General features: G+C 40.2%; 1 protein-coding gene across 2 annotated transcripts in view; it reads right to left on the bottom strand.

Moving 5' to 3' along the window:
* Window positions 1–5048: 5048 nt before the first annotated feature.
* ttc13 (tetratricopeptide repeat domain 13) overlaps window positions 5049–15408 on the bottom strand; it is a 52758-nt gene continuing 42398 nt past the window's right edge. Inside the window, exons 18-23 of one of the 2 annotated variants that reach the window (XM_055639268.1) lie at window positions 14674–14783; window positions 13926–14061; window positions 12294–12373; window positions 11322–11400; window positions 7016–7095; window positions 5049–6476 (exon numbers count right to left, since the gene is read on the bottom strand). In XM_055639268.1, the coding sequence (XP_055495243.1) occupies window positions 6362–6476; window positions 7016–7095; window positions 11322–11400; window positions 12294–12373; window positions 13926–14061; window positions 14674–14783 (600 nt within the window). In that variant the 3' untranslated portion in view covers window positions 5049–6361. The remainder of the gene's footprint in view (window positions 6477–7015; window positions 7096–11321; window positions 11401–12293; window positions 12374–13925; window positions 14062–14673; window positions 14784–15408) is intronic. The other variant, XM_055639269.1, reaches the window with a different exon arrangement.

Below are 15408 nucleotides of genomic sequence, written 5' to 3' on the forward strand. Positions count from 1 at the left end.
TTCTGCCCTAATCCAAGCCTTTTTACTAAATTAGTCCCAAATTGTATCAGTAATTTGTCTACATACTGTTCCCCCATCTCCCACTGGCCTTTAGGGGAGTTATGGTATAATCCCATTAGAGCAATTGCAGTTTTTTTATTTTTGAGCTCTACTCGTATTGATTCAGTTATCCTTTCCTGACGACCAGAATTGTAGCAAAAATGGACAACTCACAGGAGTTCACATTTGCAATGCTGCTAGAACCTGGCTTAGGCATACATGGGACAAGGATGCAGTATCTGTAAACATACAATCACATTCAATCTACGCAAGCACCCCATCATCACAAAATCTTGCATTCAACCATTCCAATTTACTCAAATTCAGATCGAAGACAAAGCAGCCAATTTGAACGACATCTCTAATACAAACACCATATTCACAGTCTGTTATTCACAATTGCAGCAACTTCACAAGGCTTTTTTTGACTGCACTTTGTAAACCCATGATCTTCATTCTCAAGGACAAGTGCAGCAGGTGAATGAGATTTCAATTTGTACACAATATCCTGTTCAGGATAGGTAGGTAGGACAAACAAAATTTGTGCATTTATATTGACGTTAATCAGCATGGTTATAGGCTTGTACAGTACAAACAGATCCTTCAGCCCACCATGTTCATGCTGATCTTTTTGATGGGTACAGTAATTTAAAACATATTTTTTATGTCCTCTTCATATCTCTACAAAGGACCAGTCACACCCCAGCCACTCCCTCTTCCCATCAGGCGAAATATATAGAGGTGTGAAAACGCACACCTCCAGCTTCAGGGACAGTTTATTCCCAACTGTTATCAGGCAATAGAACCATCCTACCAAAAATTATAAAGCAGTCCTGAGCTGCTATCTATCTCATTGGGAACTCTCGGACTATATTTGATCAGGCTTTACCGGGCTTTATCTGGCACTAAACATTATTCACGTTATTCCTTTTATCTTGTATCTATACACTGCGCGTAGCTCAATTGTAATCATGTAGTCTTTCTGCTGACTGTTTAGCATGCAACAAAAGCTTTTCACTGTATATTGGTACTTATGCCAATAAAATAAACTAAGCAATGGCACATGTCTGGTTTGCTTTATGAATGATCATTTATCTAAAATATGAACACTCACAGATGCTGAGAATTCCCAGCAATTTATTTTGAATTTGTAGTTTGGTTGTTTGTCTTTTTGCACAAAGTCCACGAGCATTGCCACTTTTCATTTCACTGCACATCTCGTATGTGTATGTGACAAATAAACTTGACTTGACTTGATTCTATGACAAAGAATTGGTTAATTGGTGAGTGCAGACAACATTTGCATTGTCCAAGTTCATAAGTTATAGGATCAGAATTAGGCCATTTGGCCCATAGAGTCTACTCCGTTGTTCCAATCAGCAGCACAGCTCCATTCCCAAGGGTTATCTCAGCAAGTTGGTTGATTGATTGCAACTTGCAGAAACTGAAAGGCGAGAAGCTTGATCAATGTTGATGCCTTTTAAAACTGAAGGGACTCACATTATGCAGTGACAGCAGAACTCATGAAGGCAGTTGAAGATTCTGTGCAAACAAATCCCACATCAGCTAATTCACAAATGGAACTTCAAACCACTTTCACTGTGAGCCACCATCTGACATTTCCTGGTCAATCAGCATGAAGCAAATTCTATACTTTTAGTTAGAATTGTACAGTCATTTTGCCAAACCATGTCGATGATAACCAGTGAATAGCCATCTTCCCAATCATCCCATCTTCCAACACTTGACCTGTAGTCTTCAATATGTAACAAATTCAAATAGTCATCTCGATATTACTTAATGCTGTTTGTGACCATAATATCTTGTTATCTCGGCTACAGCAGTTAGTGGGCATCTGCGGCAGTGCCCTGGGATGGTTCAGGTCCTATCTGGCAGGCAGAACCATGTGTGTTAGCCTTGCTGGTTTTGAATCCTCTTCCGCTCCCCTGTCATATGGGGTTCCACAGGGTTCGATTCTGGGGCCCCTGCTTTTCTCGCTGTACATACTTCCTCTGGGTTCCATCCTTAGAAAGCATGGCATCTCTTTCCATTGTTATGCAGATGATACCCAGCTTTATTTGCCGCTGAGGAAGGACGCCTTTTCTGTAAAATCACTTCTGTCTTGTCTTGATGACATTAAGTCCTGGATGGCCCTAAACTTTCTAGGATTTAATGAAAAGAAGACAGAGGTGATTTTATTTGATCCCAATGGCTGCCGTGAACCTCCATTTGTTGATTTAGGTCCATTGTCACGGTACGTGAAGCCAACAGTTTTGAACCTGGGTTTTAGGATGGACAGTGACTTTAAATTAGATCGCCAAATATGCGCGGTGGTTAAGTCCAGCTTCTTTCACTTAAAGAAGCTGGCGAAGGTGAAGCCCATTCTCGAGCGGCAGCATTTTGAAACGGTAATCCATGCCTTTATTACATCTAGGCTGGATTACTGTAACGCGCTCTATTTTGGAGTTGCCTGTTCTTCACTGGCTCGTCTCCAGTTGGTTCAGAATGCTGCTGCTCGCCTTTTAACTGGGACTCGAAAGAGGGAGCACATATCGCCAATTCTGGCCTCCCTCCACTGGCTCCCGGTGCACTTTCGAGTTCATTTTAAGATACTGTTATTTGTTTTTAAATCTCTGAATGGGCTCGCCCCGCCTTACCTCTCTGAGCTGCTCCACCCATACGCTCCTGCCCGGTCCCTCAGATCAGCTGGTCCTGGAGGTACCGAGGTCTAATTGGAAGCTCAGAGGGGATAGAGCCTTCTCTGTTGCTGCTCCAGCACTCTGGAACACCCTGCCGCTGCACATCAGACAGGCCCCCTCACTGTCCATCTTCAAATCCAGTGTTAAAACACATTTGTACTCCCTGGCTTTTGACCATGCCTGAGACTTTGCTTCTGTTTTCATTGTTTTTAATGTTTCTTTATTTTAACATATCTTTTCCTACTATTTCTTTTGATTGTTATTATTGGTGTGTATTAACTTTTTTGTCAATGATTAGTGATGTACAGCACTTTGTTGCAGCTATGATTGTTTTTAAAGTGCTCTATAAATAAAATTATTATTATTATTATTATTTTGCTTCCACCATTCGCAGGCAACACATTCCAGTTACTCGCCATTCTCTAGATGAGGATACTCCTTAGATCTCTAAATCTTATGCCCTTTACCCCGTGCTTAGGTACAAGACCCCACCCACTCAAGACCCCACCCACTCCCCAGCATCCATTATTATGCTTCATTCAAAACTTGCGCCTTATATCAGCAATACTTTATGACTCCTGTTCATCTGTATTCGCCTCAAATGCATTCATATGGCCCTGTGCTGATCCTTGTGGTCAGCAATTCCACATTCTCACCTCTATCTGGTAAGAGTTCCTCTGTATAACGAACTCAACACATTGGGAGTAGTCAAGAAAATTAATTTTAAGACTACCATGAGCATGCAAGCAAAAATCCCGCCAAATGCCTTGTGCTGAAATTTCTTTACCCCTCCCCCCTCCCTATGTAATCTGGGCCAGAATATTTTTATTTAGCAAAGCAATCTGAATTATGAAGCTTCAAGACTAGATACAATTGAAGTCATTGGGCATCAAGACTTAATTGGTTGGAGTACACCTTGCATAACCAAAGATGGTGATGGTTGTTATTCAGTTATTCGTCTCAGAGAGTTGTGAATTTGTGGAATTCCCTGTCACAGAGGGCAGTGGAGGCCAAATCACTGGATGGATTTAAGAGAGTTAGATAGAGCTCTAGGGGCTAGTGGAATCAAGGGATATGGGGAGAAGGCAGGCATGGGTTATTGATTGGAGACGATCATCCATGATCACAATGAATGGCTGTGCTGGCTCGAAGGGCCGAATGGCCTCCTCCTGCACCTATTTTCTATGTTTCTAACCAGATCTTCACTGCGGAACCTCCTGTCAACACCAAAGGCCCGATCCTCTTATTTAATAAATCACCTCAATTTTTTTACGACAATATTTGCATTGTCCGTAATTGCATTTACAACTCCTCTGCAAATTAAGCAGTACATACATGCATGTAGCAAGACCTAGATGCACGTTCACGCATGGGCAGATAACCAGCAAGAGACATTCACAGGAAGTGCAGGGAATGACCATTTCCAACAGTAAAATCTAACCACTTACCTTTGAAGTTCAATGTAATTTCTATTGCCAAATGTCCTGTAGGTCACTATAAACTCGAATTCAACTGGACCAGCCAAATAAATATTGTTGCTACAAGAAGCAGGTCTGAGGTCAAGTTATTCCCAGGCAAATTACTTACCTTCCCATACCCCAAAGTCTCTCCATCATCTCTAAAGTAAGTCAGTATCGTAAGGAAATATCCACTACTTGCTTGGACACGAGCAGCTCTAAAAACACCCAATGTGCCCTGCACCATCCATGACTAAATAGTCTGATTGATTGGTACCCCATCCACCACCCTAAAGATTCATCCGCTTCACCAACAGTCTGCGACAACTACAGACACTATCATCTAAAAAATGCACTGTAGTTAGTTACTTGTCCAGGCTACTCCAACAGCAGGTCTCAAACTGCAATCTCAGCCATCAGGTACATGGGCAACAGATGCATGAGAACATCACCGCCCGCTTGCTCCCCTCCAGATGACACATCATCCTGACGTGGAAATATGTAACTAGTCCTTCATCATCGGTGCCCACATCATTGTGGGACTATATTCTCTTAGAAGACTATGATTGTCAATGAACATGACTCACCAGTAGATTATCATGGATCATTATGCAATAAATGCTGGCCGTACCTCAATGAAAATTGATTAAACCACCACTTAAATGATCAACAATGAAATGCTCCAATGTTTTGCATTTATATTAAAATGATGAAACAAATGTCAAAAGCCAGCAGCGGTACAGAAAGAGGTGCAGAGAGAAGCTATTTAATCAGCTACTATCCTTGCTGTAACAGCTCATTAACCATCGCTCAACATTTGTCAAAACCTTACAGACTATGTAAAAAGCAACTCCAGATTGAAAGCATATTTAATAAGACAAAACTGATCCCTTAGAAAATGTTGATAACATGAACATAGAATTTTAAGTAAACAAAGCACATACAGAATACCACTGGTAGTTCTACCATAACGTAGAAGAAAAGCATATTTGTAATTAGGTTTCGGCAAAACACAGTAAGAAAATAATAGTGCAAATTTAAAACTGAATCACAGTGGCATTGCGAAAAGCACAAAAAATGAATTTGTGTCAGTGGAAGATCGAATGCCATGGAAGATGGTTGGACAATACAGAAAATGTTGTTCTATGGGGTAGGTACAGTTCCCCTTTATTGAAGCACATAATTTAAGACAAAATGCATTTAAAAATGGTGTACAAGCAACTAAACCAAATGTCAAACAATCAGGAATTCAAATAAAATCATTTCTTTAAATGAAAATATACATGTTGATAAAGGCTCAGATATTTCAAAAATGTTTGCTTTGCAGTAAACACATTGCACTTTTCTAGGTAAACATGTCCCAGTTTCCAGTTGCTGTTCCTACAAAGCTGAAGACTTTAACCCCTTTGTTTAGCCTACAACCAGGCAGGGGTTGAACAGAAATTGTAACCCCAAAATAAATCTATATTAATGGAGGTATTCCTGACTAAGATGTACCATAGGCACGGCAGCTTTGAAGCTCCAACAGTATTTTTTATGAAACTCTTACACCCTAATTTATTTGCTGAGCTGTTTTAACTAGAGGCCCCTAAAGAAGATAAATTGAAAATAATTTAAGTTACAGATCCAGCAACTTCACAATACCCCTACAAATTATGATGGTCTGCTAAAGCCAAACCACCAAAAAGCAATAAACCAAACCAGTATCTCATCCACTAAATCTACAGCTGCTTTAGGGAACATTTATTAGCCAAGCAAAGTAGGAAGAGATATATGTGGAAACACATTTGATAATTCTTGCAGCACTATACATGATGTAGTTAATCAATGTTTGTGTTTGAAAGGGCCAGATTGAAAAATAATTTACAGTAGTTTGTTCGCCAAGAAAATTGCTTGCATTTCATATAGGTAGTAGTCTCTTTATGTTGTCAACACGTTCTTTAAGTACTGTACCCTTCTATATCTTAGTAAGGAATGATCAACACCCATTATTTTATATAATGAAATTCTGAGGTTTGTCTTTTCCAAATATTAAATTAAGCAGTATTAAAAAGTACCAAAAAATCAAAATGGACCTCATTCGTTTACATCTTTTTTTTTTTTTTTAATTATAAAAATAACTTAATGTGAAGCTCAGCCTGCACTTTGCTCAGTCTTCAGACATTCCTATGAGTTTTTGGGACAATGAGAAGATGTGTCCGTGTTAAGTGCTTCTATCATTGTTCTTTTTGTTGGAAAAGTATCCAATACAGCTGGAAGACTGGAGTATGATGCCGGCAAGCTAAAGGGAAAAATAATAAAATAAGCAATAATATTATTTATTGCATCAGTAATTTCATTTATGTTTAAAACAATTCAAAATTGAGAATGCATTTTCTTTCAAAAATCTAGTAACCACTCAATTATCAGCTTTCTCAGTGAACCAGTGATGATTCATCTCCTTTGGTATTTGTAGTATTCAGTTATACAAAGATTACATTCAATTATTCTGTGCACCAGCAAACAATTCTTACCAAATCATTGAAAAACATGAATATTAAAGAGACGAGGAAATATTTACAAAACGACTACAATTGTATTCATATATTATGAAAATAAATAAGTGCTCATTTATTACTAGATGGCACAATTAACAAACCGTTCCACCCACCCATCCGCCCAAAACTACATAGTGAGAGTTGGTACAAGTTATTCTGTGTTAATGGACTGTATGGTTGCAAATTGTACCAAACATTGGACAGGATTAACCTGTTGATTTATTTTGATTGGAGCCATTGCTATTCAACCGAAGAATCTAATGTTTAATCCTAAATTCCCCACCTTTTCAAGTTCATCCAGCTTTTTCCTATTTTACTGAATGCCTCTGGGCTTGGTGTTGTCATCGCTTCAAAATCTACTAACTGAAAAAGATGAAACAATGTTTAAAATTAACATTTAATACATTTATCCAACAAGGAATGATTAAAATAAAGGTCAAATGTTTAACCCATGCCTAGTTGCCCAAACATAGATGGGCTGCTTTGAACCCGTCTAAGCCAATCCCATTTGTCCACATCTGGCCCATATCCCTCTAAATATTTCTAATTCGCCTACCCAAGTGTCTTTTAAATGCTGTTATAGTACCCACTTCAACTAGCTCGTCTGGCAGCTTGTTCCATATACCCACCACCCTCTGAGAGAAAAAGATGCCCCTGAAGTTCCTATTAAATCTTGCCCCTCTTACCTTAAAACTACACCCTCTGGCTGTTGATTCCCCTACTCTGGGAAGAGTCTGCGCATTCACCCAATCTATTTCCCACATGAATTTAGACACCTCTATAAGATCATCCCTCAGATTCTTGCGCTCCAAGGAATTAACTCTTAAATATTTCCCTATAGCTCAGGCCATTCAAAGTCCTTTAGACAGCTCTTTTGTGAACCTTGTACATAATGTAAGATATTACATAGAAACATAGAAATTAGGTGCAGGAGTAGGCCATTCGGCCCTTCGAGCCTGTACCGCCATTCAATATGATCATGGCTGATCAATTCTTCATGACAATTGTCGGATATTTCAGCATACAGTGGCGGTCAATTATTTGCCAGTTCAGCTGCTGTTCACCTCGATGCTGAAGTGTTTCCATGTGAAGAAGGGCAAGACAAAAAGCAGGACCCAATTGAGATAAAAATTTGCTTTCTGTTCAATGGGTGATACCCCGGCAGTTCGCAGAGTTGCATTATCACTGAAAATGGTCGAGCAGCCCAACACCAGAGCAGTGTGTTACTACTTCAATCCACTATTCTCTTCTGCCCATCCAATCTATGTGGGCCAAATGCAGGAAAATGGGACTAGTCCAGTATGCCTACCAAATTGTCTTTTGCCTGCATTTGTCCCACAGACCTCAAAACCCTTCCTATTTATACATCTTCCAAATGTCCTTTAAAGTATTAATTGAATCCGGTTCCATAGCGTCCTCTGACAGCTCATTCTAGATATAGTCCTGAGTGAAAAAGTTGTCCCTAATGTCCTTCTTAAATCTTTTCCCCCCCATCTTAAGTCCATGCCCTCAAGCTTTAGAATCATCTCCCCTGGGGAAAAAAGACTGTGTGTGTGTGTGTGTTTATCTTACCCATTTATCCATACCCTTCATGATCTTGTAAACTTCAATAACGTCACCCCTCAGCTGTCTACACTCCAAAAAAAATGTTCCAGCCTATCCAACCTCTCTCTATAATTCAATATAATGGCAAATATCTTTTGCACTTTCCAACAACGATATCCTTGCAGAACTGCACACAGTACTCCTAGTGTTGTCTCACAACGACATGTACAATTGCATCATGATGTCCCTTCTTTTGTACTCAATACTCTTCCCAAAGAAGGTACGCATGCCAAATGCGTTCCTTGCCACACTTTTCATCAGACTCGCCACTTGCAGGAAACCATGCACCTTCCCCCCAAGATTTCTCTGTTCAAATCCAGCCCTGGTTTGACATACAAAATACAACATGTCAGAGTTACCGTGCATTCAGAAAGTATTCAGACCCCTTCACTTTTTCCACATTTTGTTACATTACAGCCTTATTCTAAAATGATCACATTCTATTTTTTTTTTCATCAATCTACCCACAATACCCCATAATAAAAAAGCAAAAACAAGTGTTTAGAAATTTTTGCAAAGTAATTAAAAAGAAATAACTGAAATATCACATTTACATAAGTATTCAGACTCTTTACTCAGTACTTTCTTGAGGCACCTTTGGCAGCGATTACAGCCTCAAGTCTTCTAGGGTACAAGCTTGGCACACCTGTATTTGAGTAATTTCTCCCATTCTTCTCTGCAGATCCTCTCAAGCTCTGTCAGGTTGGATGGGGAGCGTCGATGCACAGCTATTTTCAGGTCCCTCCAAAGATGTTCGATCGGGTTCAAGTCGGGGCTCTGGCTGGGCCACTCAAGGACATTCACAGATTTGTCACAAAGCTACTCCTGCATTGTCTTGGCTGTGTACTTAGGGTCATTATCCTGTTGGAAGGTGAACCTCTGCTGCAGTCAGGTCCAGAATGCTCTGGAGCAGGTTTTCATCAAAGATCTCTCAGTACTTTGCTCTGTTCATCTCTCCCTCGATCCTGACTAGTCTCTCAGTTCCTGCCGCTGAAAAACATCCCCACAGCATGATGCTGCCACCACTATGCTTCACCGTAGGTATGGTATTAGCCACGTGATAAGCGGTGACTGGTTTCCTCCAGACGCGACGCTTGGCATTCAGGCCAAAGAGTTCAATCTTGGTTTCATCAGACCAGAGAATCTTCTTTCTCATGCCTTTTGGCAAACTCCAAACAGGCTTCCATCTGGCCACTCTACCATAAATGCTGCATATATAGTTGTCCTTCTGAAAGGTTCTCCCATCTCCACAGAGGAACTATGGAACTCTGTCAGAATGACAATCGGATTCTTGGTCACCTCCCCGACCAAGGCCCTTCTCTCCCAATTGCTCAGTTTGGCAGGGCGGCCAGCTCTGTGAAGAGTCCAAGTGGTTTCAAAGTTCTTCCATTTAAGAATGACGGAGGCCAGTGTGCTCTTCCGGACCTGCAATGCTGCAGAAATTGTTTTATACCCTTCCCCAGATCTGTGGTTCGACACAATCCTGTCTCGGAGGTCTCCGGACAATTCCTTCGTCTTCATGGCTTGGTTTTTGCTCTGACAGGCACTGCCAACTGTGGGACCTAATATAGACAGGTGTGTACCTTTCCAAATCATGCCCAATCAATTTAATTTACCATTGGTGGACTCCAATCAAGTTATAGAAAAGATAATCAATGGAAACAGGATGAACCCAAGTTCAATTTTGAGTGTCATAGCAAAGGGTCTATGTAAATGTGATATTTCAGTTATTTATTTTTAATTACTTTGCAAAAAATTTTAAACACCTGATTTTGCTTCTTCATTCTAAGGGTATTGTGTGTAGATAGATTATTAAAAAAAAAAAGGAATTTCATCCATTTTAAAATAAGGCTGTAATGTAACAAAATGTGGAAAAGTGAAGGGGTCTGAATACTTTCTGAATGCACTGCATATTCCATTTGACAGTCCTTGGCACACCTTCCCAACTGATCTAGATCCTGTAGTAAATTTGGACAGCCTTCCTCACTGCCTACTACATTATCAATTTTGGCGTCATCTATAAATTTACTAACAATGTTAATGTTACATTGTCATTCAAATCGTTAATGTAAATTAACGAGAAACATGTTCCCAATGTTGGGGGAGTCCAGAACCAGGGGCCACAGTTTAAGAATAAGGAGTAAACTATTTAGAACGGAGATGACGAAATACTTTTTCACACAGTGAGTTGTGAGTCTGTGGAATTCTCTGCCTCAGAGGGTGGTGGAGACCGGTTCTCTGGATGCTTTCAAGAGAGAGTTAGATAGAGCTCTTAAAGATAGCAGAGTCAAGGGATATGTGGAGAAAGCAGGGACGGGGTACTGATTGTGGATGATCAGCCATGATCACATTGAATGGCGGTGTTGGCTCGAAGGGCCGAATGGCCTACTCCTGCACCTATTGTCTATTGTCAAATAATAGCATCTACCCTTGGGGCACTCCATTGGTCACAGGCCTCCAAAAAACTGTCCACAAATATCCTTTGACTCCTTCCTCCACACCAATTTTGAATCCAATTAGTTAGATCACCTTGGATTCCATGCATTCTAACCTTCCAGATGAGCCTATCATGCGAGACCTTTTCAAAGGCCTTGCTAAAGTCCATATATCCCGAACAAAAGGATAAATATGGTCACAAAGTGGTGGAGTAACAGAGCAGGTCAGGCAGCATCTCTGGAGAACATGGATAGGCGATGTCTCAGGTTGGGACCCTTCTTCAGACTGAACAAGTGACCAGGCCTAAAACATTGCCTTTCCATGTTCTCCACATATCCTGCCTGACCTGCTGAATTATTCCAGCATTTTGCGTTTTACTTTGTAAACAAGAATCTGCAGTTCCTTGTGTCTACATGAAGATAATTATGGCTAAAGTATATTTTGAAATTAATTGCGCATAAATCCAACAGTCTTTTAACCTCCAGGCTAAGCACAATGTAGAGAAAAGGCCCACAATTAATTAATTTATTCTAGCACATTCAGCTTACCTTTCCTTTGGGGATTTTCCCTGTGATCTCCTTTCCACTGGCCATTAGGGCTCCCATAATGACTGAATATGCTACTACGCTGGAAAATAAAGCACAATGCCATTAGAACACAGCAGAATTCAACACATTTTACAGCATAATATAACTCTGCAGGGTTCGACATAAAATATCAGGGACTTGTCCGGACAGATCTCAGGTTCTTCTTTCAGAGAATTGCAGTTGCTTGTTAATGCACAAAACAACAGAATCAGTCTGAAGGGTCCTGGTATGAAATGTCACATATCAATGTTCTCCAAAGATGCTGCCTGACCCACTGAGTTACTCCAGCACTTGGTGTCGTTTCACCTTAAAACTAGGTACAGGTCGGCACCACCTTTCTCACCTGCTGCCGCACCGTCGGGTCGATGCAGCTCATCTTGTAACCCCTCGAGGGCAGCATTATCAACAGATCGCCGCAACCTACAGGGTGAGCACATTCACCGTGCAGCTCCCTCCCTTCTCACTAACTGCCGCCTCTTTCTATCTGCAATTGCTTTTTCCACTGCGCTGCTGAAACCAAGGTGGAAGATTTCTGCAACTTCAGGGAAGGAGGAGGCGGTGGCGGGAATTGTGAAGTGGGCAAAACGACAGGAATAATTTCACCTGGAGGACAGTTAGAATTTGGAATATATTGCTTGGGGGGGGGGGGGGGGGTGATGGAAGCATGTGTCCTCACAACACTGAGGTAGGAGCCAGATAAGCATTTGAATCATCAAGGCATTGAAGACTATGGACCAAGCGCTAACAAGTGGGATTAGCAAAGAGTTGATGGTCAGCGTGAACATGGTGACCGAAGGTCCTGTTCTGTGCTGCATGACTCTGTTTAGAAACAAATTGCCGAGCTAATTGTTTGGAACGTACTTCTCATTCAGTTTATCCATTTTTGCAGTTACTCTTTTACAAAAAAATGTAAAAATTTTATACTCCACTAACCTGGATCCTCTTGAGAGGGGCATCAGATTGTAAAAGTAATACACTAAAGAAAGGATTAGGTTGCACACTGCGTCGGCTTCCTGTTAAAGATAAAACAAAACCAGAAATACTGCTTAAAACTGCATCATTATAATTATTTAAAGACAGACAAGGCATAGCTCTTGTGACAAGCATCGTGGTTTCCACGTGTGATTTTGATGGTGTATTGGCCTATTTTTTGTTTCAATATATTCTTTATGGTCACAATACATGGGAAACCTCCTGAAAGGTCTTGTTTAGAGATACAGGCCCTTCGTCCCACCGTGCCCGCACTGACCAGCGATTCCCACACATTAATCCCATCCTACACACACTAGAAACAACTTACAATTATAACAAGCCAATTAACCTACAAACCTGAATGGCTTTGGAATGTGGGAGGAAACTGAAGACCTCGGAAAAAACCCACGCAGGTCATGGGGAGAACGTACAAGTTCTCATTACTATTGAGTTCGCTGGATCTCAAGAGTGATTCAGAAATTATTATAAGCTCATAAGACATAGGAGAAGTAGCCCATTCAGCCCATCATGTCTACTCCGCCATTCAATCATGGCTGATCTATCTTTCCCATTTAACCCCGTTTTCCTTCCCCTAAGATTTGACACTCTTACCAATCAAGAACCTATTAATCTCCATTTTACAAACACCCAATGACTTAGCCTCAACCACCATCTGTGGGAACATGTTTCACAAATTCATCACCCTCTGGCTAAAGAAATTCCTCCTCAACTCCATCTAAAGGTACATCCTTTTATTCCGAGGCTGTGCCCTCTGGTCCTAGACTCTCCCACTACTGGAAACAGTCTCTCCACACCAACTATCTAGGCCTTTCATTATTCGGTAGGTTTCAATGAGATTCTCCTCATTATACTAAACTCCGGCGAGTACAGGTGCAGAATCATCAAGTGCTCCTCATACTTTAACCCAATCATCCCTGGGATCATTCTCATATACCTCCTCTGGACCATCTCCAATGCCAACACATCCTTCCTCAGATATGGTTACCCAAAACTGCTACAGTTCTCTGTCATTGACTATGATTCAGCCCAGCCACCCAAATAATTGTTATTACTGCTTTGTACACACTAATATAATATAGATTAGAATCTACAATTTAAAACAGCCATGGTAGGTTGCTTTGCAAAACAAAACAGTGGCTTCAAAGTAACATCCCCACATATCCAAACATTTGTTCTATATGATCTCCGTGAATATTGAACAAAATTAAAATTACTGACCGACTTCTACAAACTAATACAAGTTGTAAATAATGAATCAATGGATGCTCAGAGATTCCATTCTTGCTGCAAGATGACCACAGGCAACTTAATAAATCTTTGACTTGCCACATTAATGAAATTACTGCTGTAATGACTAAAATTACCTCAATCTCCTTAACAATTTTAACACTTTAAGAAGATTGTTTGGGGAATTTGAGGTTATTTCTGTAATCCCAAACAAACCATTGATTGAAAAAGACCTTTTAATCCATCTTTTGAATATATATCCAACCATTTTCAGAGCATTGTAACTAGTAATACTTCTAGATGTACAGCTTGAAGAAAATGTGATTTTAAGTAAAACAATCTTACCCCAAGCTCAGTGGAAAGTATCAGTGCTTTTCCTTTGCTGCTAAGGTCCTTGTACAGTGCTTCTATTTCATCATGATACTGCTGAGTCCGCTCCTCAGTTGTTTGTGTTTCCACTGAAAACAGCATGTTGCCCACTCTGACATAAAGGGCAGAGAAAGGTAAGAAATCACTCAATTTATTTAATTTCTTCTTCCCAACTTTAGGTTGAAAATTTAAGAATCAAACTTTATTGCTTTTGACACAGTGATGGGACATGTATCCAGTGTAATTGGTAGCACACCTATTTTGGGGTAAGTTCTGTACCACACCCTAAAATGTGTCTGAAGCTCAGTCCCAACAATTTACGCACACATCTACTCTAGCTCAATACCCCTGTTCTCCACAACTTTCATGTACAGAGATTGACCACGCCGATTAATAATGTGAGAAACCTACATTCCTGAGAAACCAGGTCAAAATTCCCAGCACTCAGGCACAGAGAATAGAAAGTAATGGCAATATTTGTCCAGGCCAGATCTGGTCAATTATTCTCGGACCCATTCCCCAGACAATTTAAGAGGATATGTCATGTAGTTTGTCAAAAGTCATCCTCCAGTTTATTTATTCATTCCAATTTATTTTCAAAGACCATTTTTGGCCTTCAATTTGACAGACAAACCTTTCCAATTGAAGGGTGATTAAAATGTGAATTAAAAAAAAAAAAAAACCTCATACAAACTATTAATTTCACTTGTGTAGGTCAACCTACCTGTCACCAGTTATTGTGATGGTGAATCCGTCATACTCCTTCCCATGAAATTTTAAACTGGGCACCTTTGTGTTTACAGTGAAACCATCTCTGGTTTTACTGTTGAACTGCTTCCAAAAGAAAGAACAAATGTAAAGATTACCAGGGGATAATTTAAAGATTACACCCAGATTCTGTACAACACCATTAAGAATACAGAAGCAGAAGCCCTTTTCTTTGGAAAAGAAAAGATTTAACTGATGTGCATAAAATTCTGTGGGACCTGAAGGATATATTTCCAGGAGCTTGGATTTAGATTAATTGGTAGAAAGATGAGGAGTGGTGGAAACATTATTTTCATCCAGATCATGGTTGGGCTCATTGCCTGGACGGATGCGAGAGGCAGACACCATAATCACATTTGAATAATGCTTGGTTGTGTACTTGAAGAATTTGATATACAAATTAGGAGCAGGAGTAAGCCTTTCATGCCTGCTCTGCTACAAACAAAATCATGGTTGATCTGACTGTAACTTTAGTTCTGCATTCGGACCACCTGAACAACTTTTCACCCTCTTGCTTATCAAAAGTTTATCTATCTCCACCTTTAAAATATTCAATCTCTACTTCTGTTGTCCTATGAAGAAGAGTCAAAAACTGCATAATCAATTATTTCTTTAATGGTAGCCAATTTTAATAAGCATGGTGTGCTGGTTGGCTGTAAATAGTGATGTTTTGCATGAAGTGTTGGACTAT

Source organism: Leucoraja erinacea, chromosome 8, assembly GCF_028641065.1.
Source record: "Leucoraja erinacea ecotype New England chromosome 8, Leri_hhj_1, whole genome shotgun sequence".
Lineage (NCBI taxonomy): Eukaryota > Metazoa > Chordata > Chondrichthyes > Rajiformes > Rajidae > Leucoraja > Leucoraja erinaceus.